This window comes from Coregonus lavaretus, assembly GCF_964263955.1.
Source record: "Coregonus lavaretus genome assembly, chromosome: 6".
Lineage (NCBI taxonomy): Eukaryota > Metazoa > Chordata > Actinopteri > Salmoniformes > Salmonidae > Coregonus > Coregonus lavaretus.
Genome location: NC_139993.1, coordinates 55,516,843 through 55,529,724, shown reverse-complemented (window position 1 = coordinate 55,529,724; position 12,882 = coordinate 55,516,843). Strand labels below are relative to the sequence as shown.

Sequence of the window (12,882 nt, the reverse complement as noted above, 5' to 3'; positions counted from 1 at the left end):
TACAACATAGTAACGAATTTGACATGATTGTTCTTTAAGTCCCCACCAACCATTTCCCACATTATTTTAAGTAGGAATATTGTTTCATTATCCACTTTTGGATGTTGGAGTCTTGGTGGAAAGACTTCCTTTGTTAACAAAGGGGTCCTTTCTCCCAATACTTCATGGCAAAGAAGAGAAAGTCTGCACGGTATTTACGACCGGTCATAAAACTGGCCTCCAGGAAAGGGGGTGTTCAAACCTTTGCCTAGCCAGCATGTTTGATCCTCAACCCATGAGGGCAAGTCGTGACAGTTGTGTCATGTCACTCCGGTTAACACTGACCATGGCGTGTGCAGAAAGTAGCCCATCACTTTTTCCAACTGATCTGTCGATAGCGCCTGCTAAATTCAGGGCATCAATATTGTTGAGAAAAGTAGCAAAACTTTTGTAGTTCTCGATGGCTAACGTTATATCTTTCAAAAACGGTGCGGTCGAAAGGACTGTCAACACATACTGAACAGCTCACGTTATAGACAGAAGCATGCTACATGGCAGACCAATCCAAACTCATCTCCCGGCACGTCCAGCCCAACCATTATCTCAGCCAATCATGGCTAGCGGGAAGTTTCCTGTCTTTTTCTGTGGCTAAACCAACTAGGCTCGTAATTTAACAATTGTATTCGTATTTATGGATGGAATACAAGTTTGTTATTAAGGCACATAAAAGTTCACATGTTCCAGAAGGCATTTCTGCCAAAAAACGCATTTTGATAAATAAATAAATATTTACGTTCAAATGCCGCTGTAAGGCTGTAATGTAACAAAATGTGGAAAAATCAAGGGGTCTGAATATTTTTTAGAATGCACTGTAATTCTCTAGAAAAACCAATGGTCCAAACTTCTTGTCTCTATCATTATCCGTTCAAACGTTATTGAAGTTTTTACACTTGTAGCATGGCCAGAATTAGGGTGATTAAATAAATGGAGGCCAGAGAAAAAAAGTGGTAAAAGAATCTGGAATATTGCTTCGCGTCAGCTAGGCTGGATTCTGTGCAAGAATTAAAGCTACATGGCTACCTGACAGGCTCACTTTCCTTTTGAACTCGTCATCTTTCTTCTCGAATCCGCAGAACATAAAACAGTATAGAGGTAAGATGGATATCGATTTTGAGACATGCATGTAGCATTTTCATATTTTAGTATACACTTTTCATATTAATTCGAAATTCCTGTTCTTTTTCAAAGATTTCTCACAAAAACAATCGTATCTCTGTGAAATATCAACGGAGCACTGAGCGTATACTAAGCTTTTTATTTTCAAAGCCTTTTACAGTTATTTCAGCTCGTGTCATGCTAAGTCTGCTTTTTGTGACCCATGGAAACAACTTTGAAGATGACGACCACAACATGGAACATTCTCAAAAGATGTTACGAGAAACCTGCACTGCTATGTCAACAGAGCTCAGGGCTTATTATCGGATGTATTAGGTTACGAAATCCGACTTTATTATATAATGTTAATGATATGTTAGAGAAAGACCACACTGAACGATTCAAAACATGAATAATCATATTTGTCTTGGTAAAATTTATTTTACAACATAAGGATGTGAAATTTCATCACCAAAGCGCGTTTTCACCCGCTCTGGGCAGAGTGGCTGGATACCCTATAGGGTGCTGTTTGGGATGCAGACAGACACCCTGGACCAACTGTGGCTCTATGGTTGGTCATTTGTCTCCCTGTCCAACTGTTCTGCTCTCAGCAGCTGTCTTCTTTGTGTGCACGGTGATATGAGAACAGATACGCACCGTAGAGTACAGGGATATAGGGAGGGATATGAGAGAGAGAGGGGTATAAGTGTAGGGTTGCTAGGCGGTTTGGATGTCAAAGCCTGTGCCGATGGATGTTCTGCCTATGTTATTGTTTAAGTCTGAGGAGGATGGAAAAGAGAAGGCTATAAGGCTGAACCTGTCTGATCCCCTCAGATCACTAACATTCCAACTGCACTAACTGGATTTAACTTCATAGTGTTGTTTACGTAAGCTGAATGGTGTATCGCTTAAGCTTGATTTCCCTTATACAGTGCATTCGGAAAGTATTCAGACCCCTTGACGTTTACCACATTGTGTTACGTTACAGCCTTACTCTAAAATTGATTAAATTGTTTTTTTCCCTTCATAAATCTACACACAATACCCCATAATGACAAAGCAAAAACAGGTTTTTAGAAATGTTTGCAAATGTATAAAAAAAAAAACGGAAATGTCACATTTACATAAGTATTCAGACCCTTTGCTCAGTACTTTGTTGAAGCACCTTTGGCAGCAATTACAGCCTTGAGTCTTCTTGGGTATGACGCTACAAGCTTGGCACACCTGTATTTGGGGAGTTTCTCCCATTCTTCTCTGCAGATCCTCTCAAGCTCTGTCAGGTTGGATGGGGAGCGTTGCTGCACAGCTATTTTCAGGTCTCGACAGAGATGTTCGATCGGGTTCATGTCCGGGCTCTGGCCGGGCCACTCAAGGACATTCAGAGACTTGTCCCGAAACGACTCCTGCATTGTGTTGGCTGTGTGCTTAGGGTCGTTGTCCTGTTGACAGGTGAACCTTCACCCCAGTCTGAGGTCCTGAGCGCTCTGGAGCAGGTTTTCATCAAGGATCTCTCTGTACTTTGCTCCGTTCATCTTTCCCTTGATCCTGCCTAGTCTCCCAGTCCCTGCCGCTGAAAAACAGGCCAAAGAGTTCAATCTTGGTTTCATCAGACCAGAGAATCTTGTTTCTCATGGTCTGAGAGTCCTTTCGGTGCGTTTTGGCAAACTCCAAGCGGGCTGTCGTGCCTTTTACTGAGGAGTGGCTTCCGTCTGGCCACTCTACCATAAAGGCCTGATTGGTGGAGTGCTGCAGAGATGGTTGTACTTCTGGAAGGTTCTCCCATATCCACAGAGGAACTCTGGAGCTCTGTCAGAGTGACCATCGGGTTCTTGGTCACCTCCCTGAGCAAGACCCTTTTCCCCCGATTGCTCAGTTTGGCCGGTCGGCCAGCTCTAGGAAGAGTCATGGAGGTTCCAAACTTCTTCCATTTAACAATGATGGAGGCCATTGTGTTCTTGGGGACCTTCAATGCTGCAGACATTTTTTGGTACCCTTCCCCAGATCTGTGCCTCGACACAATCCTGTCTCGGAGCTCTACGGACAATTCCTTCAACTTCATGGCTTGGTTTTTGCTCTGACATGCACTGTCAACTGTGGGACCTGATATAGACAGGTGTATGCCTTTCCAAATCATGTCCAATCAATTGAATTTACCACAGGTGGACTCCAATCAAGTTGTAGAAACATCTCAAGGATGATCAATGGAAACAGGATGCACATGAGCTCAATTTCGAGTCTCATAGCAAAGGGTCTGAATACTTATGTAAATAAGGTATTTCTGTTTTTTTATATGTATTACATTTGCTAAAATTTCTAAAAACCTGTTTTCACTTTGTCATTATGGGGTATTGTGTGTAGATTGATGAGGAAAAAAATGTATTTAATCAATTTTAGAATAAGGCTGTAACGTAACAAAATGTGGAAAAAGTCAAGGGGTCTGAATACTTTCTGAATGCACTGTACATGCAAGGCAAGCAGCTGATCTTTATTCACCTCGCTGTCCCTGCCCTCCAAATTGAACCCCATTCTGCTTATTAACGGGTGTTAAAACGTGACCTTTCTTTTATTTATTTGTATATGATTTTATTTGATATTTTATCAACAGTACAAAACATACAACATACAAATGACGACATCATACAAACATCAACTACATCACTACTGTCCAGACCCACTAGCCCTCACCCCTATCTCCATCAACTACATCACTCCTGCCCAGACCCACTAGCCTTTACCCCTATCTCCATCAACTACATCACTCCTGCCCAGACCCACTAGCCCTCACCCCTATCTCCATCAACTACATCACTCCTGCCCAGACCCACTAGCCTTCACCCCTATCTCCATCAACTACATCACTCCTGCCCAGACCCACTAGCCCTCACCCCTATCTCCATCAACTACATCACTCCTGCCCAGACCCACTAGCCTTCACCCCTATCTCCATCAACTACATCACTCCTGCCCAGACCCACTAGCCCTCACCTCTATCTCCATCAACTACATCACTCCTGCCCAGACCCACTAGCCCTCACCCCTATCTCCATCAACTACATCACTCCTGCCCAGACCCACTAGCCCTCACCCCTATCTCCATCAACTACATCACTCCTGCCCAGACCCACTAGCCTTCACCCCTATCTCCATCAACTACATCACTCCTGCCCAGACCCACTAGCCTTCACCCCTATCTCCAGCGCTCGTATCACTTTCCGCAACATGGCCTCAAACTGCACGATTTTGTTAAAACATGACCTTTAGTACCCTCTCCACCTATGGCGTAGTGTAAGGGACATCTAACCTCCATGTTTTTGCGCCTTGTTAGTTGCTACCCCTGCCTAGAGGTGTGTCCTAAGTGAGTAACTCTAACCTTGACCAAGCCTGAAATTAGCATCTTGACTGGTCTACAACCCGATGGTTATAGACACGCACGTCTGTGCTCTCACACACACACACACACACACACACACACACACACACACACACACACACACACACACACACACACACACACACACACACACACACACACACACACCTCCTGTCCTTTATGTCCCCTTTCTCAGCTCAGAGTGTAATGTGGCCAGTCTATAATTTAAGGATATTCCAGTCCTTAGCCCTAACATTTCACAACCATTATGGGATATGTCCAGCCTCTTCACGAGGTCCACACCTTCCACTGCATTGTTGCATAGGTTGTGTGAGTGTGTGTCTGGGGTTGTGTGAGTGTGTTTCTGGGGTTATGTGAGTGTGTTTCTGGGGTTATGTGAGTGTGTTTCTGGAGTTATGTGAGTGTGTTTCTGGGGTTATGTGAGTGTGTTTCTGGGGTTATGTGAGTGTGTTTCTGGAGTTATGTGAGTGTGTTTCTGGGGTTATGTGAGTGTGTTTCTGGAGTTATTGGGAGTGTGTGTTTGGGGTTGTGTGAGTGTGTTTCTGGGGTTGTGTGAGTGTTTTTCTGGGGTTGTGTGAGTGGGTTTCTGGGGTTGTGTAAGTGTGTTTCTGGGGTTGTGTGAGTGGGTTTCTGGGGTTGTGTGATTGGGAGAGTTGGTTTGGCCTCTGTACATGCTATGTTTTCAATGGGGGAGGAGGGTGTTAATGGACTGTGTGTGTGTGGGCAGATATGTGTCTGTGTATGTGACTCATTGGCCTTGGTGACCGCTGTGCTTTTCTGGTGAGTGTGTGCGTGTGTGGGAGTGTGGGCGTGCTTGTGTGTGTGTGCACGTGTGCTTGCGGGCGTGTGTGTTTGGGCAGAGAGCAGGTGGTCAGGGAGAGATCACGCTATAGCAGAGTGGTTGAGTGTAGGGGAGAGGAGAGGAGAGGAGAGGAGAGGAGAGGAGAGGAGAGGAGAGGAGAGGAGAGGAGAGGAGAGGAGAGGAGAGGAGAGGAGAGGAGAGGAGAGGAGAGGAGAGGAGAGGGTGTGTGAGGCTCTGGATATTTTTAACTGGTCAGGGACAGCACAGTGGGAGCAGCCCTGGATTTGGAAGTTTCCAGAAGGGTGTGTGGTACAGGCAGGATGGGGTGGAGGGGAGTTCAGGGGTGGAGGTGAAGGGGGTTTGGGGTTATTTGCTTATTCTTGGATCAATGGCAGATGCCTCCTTGAGCCCTGAAAATAAAAACGTTCCTACTGTACATCTACTACACGCTGTAACACAGTCATCATCTGTTCATCAACAGTTTCTCATCCCTAACGGTCCCGAGACTCTGGAAAAAATCGGCTTTTCATTTATCTGACTTTCATTTATCTGCATGTCCAGTCCTTATATTTAGCCTCACAATGAAGTGTTTTACCATTTTCTTTTCAGGACAACGAGTTTGGAGTTTGAGACAGCAACTATGTGAGCTTATTACAGTATTATAGACACTATGTCCTGGGATTTCCTATGATCTATGTAGGAGAACCCCTTACCTTCTAACAACTCAGTATTATAGACACTATGTCCTGGGATTTCCTATGATCTATGTAGAAGAACCCCTTACCTTCTAACAACTCAGTATTATAGACACGATGTCCTGGGATTTCCTATGATCTTCTATGTAGAAGAACCCCTTACCTTCTAACAACTCAGTATTATAGACACTATGTCCTGGGATTTCCTATGATCTATGTAGAAGAACCCCTTACCTTCTAACAACTCAGTATTATAGACACTATGTCCTGGGATTTCCTATGATCTATGTAGAAGAACCCCTTACCTTCTAACAACTCAGTATTATAGACACTATGTCCTGGGATTTCCTATGATCTATGTAGAAGAACCCCTTACCTTCTAACAACTCCGTATTATAGACACTATGTCCTGGGATTTCCTATGATCTATGTAGAAGAACCCCTTACCTTCTAACAACTCAGTATTATAGACACTATGTCCTGGGATTTCCTATGATCTATGTAGAAGAACCCCTTACCTTCTAACAACTCAGTATTATAGACACTATGTCCTGGGATTTCCTATGATCTATGTAGAAGAACCCCTTACCTTCTAACAACTCAGTATTATAGACACGATGTCCTGGGATTTCCTATGATCTTCTATGTAGAAGAACCCCTTACCTTCTAACAACTCAGTATTATAGACACTATGTCCTGGGATTTCCTATGATCTATGTAGAAGAACCCCTTACCTTCTAACAACTCTTGTGTAGCTTGTGAGTGTCATAGAGCAAAACATGTTACATATCAGTGTTCGTGAGAGTCTCAGCTTTTAATAGTTTTTAGCTCAAACCATTCGGACTGTACAGATGTTTTTGTAAAAAGACCCGGTGCAGACCCCTTCGGGATCCGCCCTTGTCTCACAAATACCGCTCTAGCTCAACCCCAGTTAATCACACAGACAAATGGTTGGTATCTACGGATGCAAAAGAAATATACGAATCCAATGGTACAGAAGTATGTAGCTCAAACACACGATGTTTAAAAGGAGTTAGAAGTGCACAACACGCCGGCATTACGGGGGTCTCATTGAAAGCATTCACTCAGTATGATATCAAAATCAGCTGTTGGCTTTCCTGTATCACTGTGTGTACTTTACTTTCTACTTCCTTCAGCATAAAATAGCTGTAACAGTAAAGTCGAGTTTCAAGGTGTTTCATGTAAACTGGCTGCTTGACTGGTTGCTTTTTGTTGCAGTGAGTGGACATGTCAGTTTTACCTCTGAAATGTTTTTTGTTTGTTTTGTTATGTTTTATACCGCCACTGACTGTAGGCGGTATCTAAAGGTGTACTGTGGGGGACACAGTATACTAGGAACACAGAGAGACAGACAGGTAACTGGGCTGTGGTGGTTGTGGTGTTCTGTTATTCTCCTTAGCTCAGACATGCTCATATCATGTGATTCCCTCCTACCCCTTCTTCACCCCACAGAAGGGACGTGTGTTGGGTTAGTTCACAGACATTTAAAGACTAGGTAAAATGTACAGCTGTAGAAGTGAAGTAGTACAGTGTGTTGGAGTGGATTTGGCATTTGTCTATGCAGCGTGGCATGGGTTAATGTCTGAAATACCACCTTTAGACTGTGATTGTAACTCCAGGAGGACCTTGTGTATACAGTGTGCTTGAATGAAAATTATAATATTTTTGATTTGAATAATCGGTTTGCACCAGCAATGCTTGACGAGCTTGTGCCATACACCAGGAGTTAACTGGTGACTGAATAACTTCCGGGTTACTCTTTAACTAACTCTTTCTTTCTCTCTCCCTGTCTTTCCATCTCTCCTTATAGTGGTGGACCCACATGGCAAGACCTCGTCCCCCATCCTGGAGCATCCCGGCCCAGCCGACCAGCCTGCCGCTCCACCCCTGCGTCGGAGGAAGGAGCGCCCCCAGGTGCTGAACTTGAGCGATGCAGAGATGGCCGGGGTGCTGCGGCCCAGGCCGGGCCGACTGGACAGCCCTAGCAACCGTTACGCCGGGGACTGGAGCCGCTGTGGAGAGCACTACTTCCCCCCTCCTCTGCCCCAGGAGGAGAATGACTATGATGATGTTCCTTCTGAGGATATGGAGGTCACTGAGGAGGGACAGGAAGGAGAGGACAGGGGGCAAGAGTGGGGAGAGGAGCTGAGACAGGAAGGATTACTGGACAGGGGACAGAAGGAAGGACAGGCAGAGCCACCCACAGCAGAACATGAGGTGATGGAGGGACCTGTAGAGAAGGAGGAAGAGGAGAGAGAAGCAGAGAAGGAGAGAGTGGAGGAGAGAGAAGCAGAGGAGGAGAGAGTGGAGGAGAGCGATGTCTCCAGTGGCGGTCAGCCGTCAGACGACAGAGTGTGTGCTGACGATGATGATGATGATGATGATGATGATGAGAGCATCCTGCCCCTCCACCTCCCCAAAGAGCACACATACCAGGCTTACATGAAGATCCAGGACATCAGCCCTGTTCTCAGCAACAGGGTCAACCTGCGAGACCTGCAGGAGAGCATCGACACGCTCATAGGCAACCTGGAGAGAGAGCTCAACAAGAACAATCTCAAAGTTGGCTACTGACTCAACACATACTCAGCCCAACAGGCTACTGACTCAAACACACAACCCAACAGGCTACTGACTCAAACACACACACAGCCCAACAGGCTACTGACTCAAACACACATTCAGCCCAACAGGCTACTGACTCAACACATACTCAGCCCAACAGGCTACTGACTCAAACACACAGCCCAACAGGCTACTGACTCAAACACACACACAGCCCAACAGGCTACTGACTCAAACACACATTCAGCCCAACAGGCTACTGACTCAAACACACACACAGCCCAACAGGCTACTGACTCAAACACACACACAGCCCAACAGGCTACTGACTCAAACACACATTCAGCCCAACAGGCTACTGACTCAAACACACATTCAGCCCAACAGGCTACTGACTCAAACACACACACAGTCCAACAGGCTACTGACTCAAACACACACACAGCCCAACAGGCTACTGACTCAAACACACATTCAGCCCAACAGGCTACTGACTCAAATACACACACAGCCCAACAGGCTACTGACTCAAACACACACACAGCCCAACAGGCTACTGACTCAACACACACTCAGCCCAACAGGCTACTGACTCAACACACACTCAGCCCAACAGGCTACTGACTCAAACACACAGCCCCTAATGATGGGAAAGGCTTAACTAATTCTAGGGGCTCGAGAATGGTGAGTTGTTGGGGTTCAGGAATTGGGCCCAGGGTCGCCGTGGTGACACAGTTAAGACGACTCAGTGGCACGTGCACCAGTGTCGTGTCGTGCGCTCCTGCAGAACTCTGGTGTTTAGAACTCTGGTGCGTGATTGGCTGGACACTTCATTTAGCACCTACCCACAAGACATTATTTGATGTTTCATTAATGTTTTGCTTTTGTTGACTTGTTTTTACATGTCGTTCATGTTCTGTTGTTGTTGTTGATGTTGCTTCTCTTCTTATTAGAAGAACCCATTGACCCCCAGGGGTGTAAACGGTGCCTTAATTGTGTGAAGGTGGGACGTTAAGGCAGGGGAGAGCTTTTCTATTGAGGTACGAAAAATTATGACGTACAACAATGCACTTATGAGGCAGGCTTTAGTGTATAGAATATGTCATTTAGGTATATGGTACATGCAGTATAGCTGGCTATGGACTGGGAGGAGAATGAGGGAGGGGGCTAGCCCACTGAACCCTCCTCCTCCTCGGGTACGAGTACAAACGTATCGTACAGTCACATATATATCTGCTCCAATACCATGAAGAAACACATAAATGAGGAGATAATGGGTGATAAGTGTTTCTCTCTAGTTGCTAGAACAGAGTAGCTAATCTAAAGCAAAAAACTGAGATAGAAAAAAAAGTTATGTGATGTCATGTATTTGAAAAATCAATAAGTGAATATGACATTGGTGAAAACCATTATCTGTTTTTCTTTTACCCCTTCTTCCCCAACCTCCCACATGATCTAGACCAGGGTTTCCCAAACCTCCTCCCTTGTACTTGATTGATTAATTAAGGTAATGAATTAGTAAGGAACTCCCTACACCTGGTTGTCTAGGGCTTAATTGAAAGGAAAAACCAAACACCTGCAGACACTAGGCCCTCCATGGAATGACTTTCAGACCCATGATATAGACCAGAGCTGCCCAACCCTCTTGCTGGAGATCTACTGTCCTGTAGGTTTTCAGTCCAACCCTAATTTAGCATATCTGATTCAGCTAGTTAATGTCTTATTGAGCAGCTAATAAGTAGAATCAGGTGTGTTAAATTATGGTTGGACTGAAAACCCACAGGATGGTAGATCTCCAGGAAGAAGGTTGGGCAGCCCTGGTCTAGACAGACAGTGATCACCTGCGTGTTTAAAGAGGCAAAAGTCAACTTTGGGAGACTTACGTATGGTACATACTGCCTGCAGAACAGTAGTTCAGGTGTTTCATAGAAAGAGTTACTGTGTGGAGAGGGCTGTGGCTAGTATGACATGTGAGTCCACACCCTAAATAGATATAAGCAAGTTTTCAGAAATCCAGGGATTCAGAATGATCAGTATTTAACATATTTATGTATATATAAATGTATTTGGAGTATATATATTATTTTTTACAGCTTATATATATTTCCATACAGTCATATTTAAATGCTCTCCATAACCTTGTAGTGTTGACCTATAGATAGTAACAGTCTTAGACTATATAGACGGGTTGGTTGTTTAGCAACAAAACCGACATGTGCAACTATGGGGCAAAACAGACTGGTTTGGCTTAGACTATTGATAACATGTAAACTATATTTTGTTTCTGTTTATTGAAAACAAATACATTTGCACAATGAGCACTTGTCTCTCAAATACATTGTTACAGTTGTTGGTTAGCTAGCTAGAGAATTTTCGCCATATTAGTATAGACTTGACATCAGTCAAAACAAGACATGGTATCAAGAACAAGATAAAAACAAGCTGAAACAAGCCACCTACGATTGCCCACATGGCAGCTTGTTGTCATTGTTGCTAGCTATCTGGCCATCCAGAATCACAACAACACACGGCCTTCTGCCCCATTGAAGTGCTTGCATGGTTTTCCTGACGTTGTCACCTATCCCGTCTATGTTGCTTTGCTTCCTCGCACTTAAGCTACCTGTACACATCTTAAACGTGCTGGACTAATGGTACAACTTAAGCTGTAAAATATATGACATAGAAATACGTTCTTGCAGAAAGAGAGATATTGTTATTTTTGTTATATTTTTTTGTACATATTTGGCATCTGTTTTTGTCGCCAGTTGGTCTAATCTGTGTTCATAGTTGTGTTTAAAAGTTACTGATGAACATTGTTGCATGGTCAAAAGCTTTATTACTGACTTAAACAAGTATTTTTCCCACCTCTTGAGGGTATCGTATCATATTTATGTGTACATGGAGATTATTTTCTATTTGTTCCTATCCCACTTTTTTGTCACCCCTTTGGCAGCTGCTCACACAGACTAACAACCAGGTTCAAAAGGACATTTAATTGAAAGGAAAATCATTCAGCTAGCTAGTCCCTGAGGCGATTGCACTGCAGTGCAGTAGTTTCCTATGGTGATGGGAAACTATCCAGTGACGCTTTCATTATATAAGGATGTTTTTCTGGCCTGGCCCTGGTTCCTCTCCTCCGGGTCTGGCCTGGCCCTGGTTCCTCTCCTCCGGGCCTGGCCTGGCCATGGTTCCTCTCCTCCGGGTCTGGCCTGGCCCTGGTTCCTCTCCTCCGGGCCATGGTTCCTCTCCTATGGGCCTGGCCTGGCCCTGGTTCCTCTCCTCCGGGCCTGGCCCTGGTTCCTCTCCTCCGGGCCTGGCCTGGCCCTGGTTCCTCTCCTCCGGGTCTGGCCTGGCACTGCATCTATCAATGCATTCCTCCCTCTTCTCTCTATATTTCTCTACCCCCTCCCTCCTTCCATCTCTTAATCAGTGTGTCACATGTCCACATTGTGTCTGAGCACGTGCACATCGTTGTTTGTGTGTACAGTAGGTGTCATACGGACTACGTGTTTCTGTAATAGTTGTTTTGTTTAATCTCTGTCCTGTCTGTATGTCTGTCTTGGAAACAGAACGCTATGATGAAAGCATCACTAAATAGAATATTACTTTGTACTGATCTTGAGAAATGTATGGTCATATTAAAGTATATATTTCACATGGCCTTGCGTCTTTCTGGTTATTACATTTTGTCCAGTTGATTCAACCATCTTCTGCGGCCAAATCATTGGCCTGTAGATGAGAGTAAAGTAAAACACCAGAGCATTCCATTTTAAGATGTAATGTCTGTTATACTTATTTTTGCTATTCACTTTTGACCACTATTAAAATGTCATAACACTAACAGTCATTAACAGTCATTTATTTATTGGGTCTTGGTTAATACCAATGTTGCTTTCAGAATCTGCTGCTGTGTTGTGACTTCCTGCCTTTGAGAAGTGATTTCAAGTAAGGCTTTTCAAGGTATTAGGGTTCAAATAAGGCTTTTCAAGGTATTAGGGTTCAAATAAGGCTTTTCAAGGTATTAGGGTTCAAATAAGGCTTTTCAAGGTATTAGGGTTCAAATATGGGTTTCCAATGTATTAGGGTTCAAGTAAGGCTTTTCAAGGTATTAGGGTTCAAATACGGGTTTCCAAGGTGTTATGGTTAATCTATCTTTACTATGGAAAAGTTGGAGCAAACCAATAAAAGACAGGAAATATGGGAAGTGTTCCTGGCTCTGCAGAGTTTTGGGAATATTTTTGGGAATTGCCTGTGTAGCATGTGGGAATCTCCCA

At 44.3% G+C, this 12,882-nt stretch overlaps 1 protein-coding gene across 1 annotated transcript in view; it reads left to right on the top strand.

The window, feature by feature from the left end:
- The window catches only part of syde2 (synapse defective 1, Rho GTPase, homolog 2 (C. elegans)), a 77,235-nt gene extending 64,968 nt beyond the window's left edge, over positions 1-12,267 (top strand). Inside the window, exon 7 of the mRNA XM_084163270.1 lies at positions 7,854-12,267. Within this exon, the coding sequence (XP_084019396.1) occupies positions 7,854-8,617 (764 nt within the window). The 3' untranslated portion in view covers positions 8,618-12,267. The remainder of the gene's footprint in view (positions 1-7,853) is intronic.
- Positions 12,268-12,882: the final 615 nt, after the last annotated feature.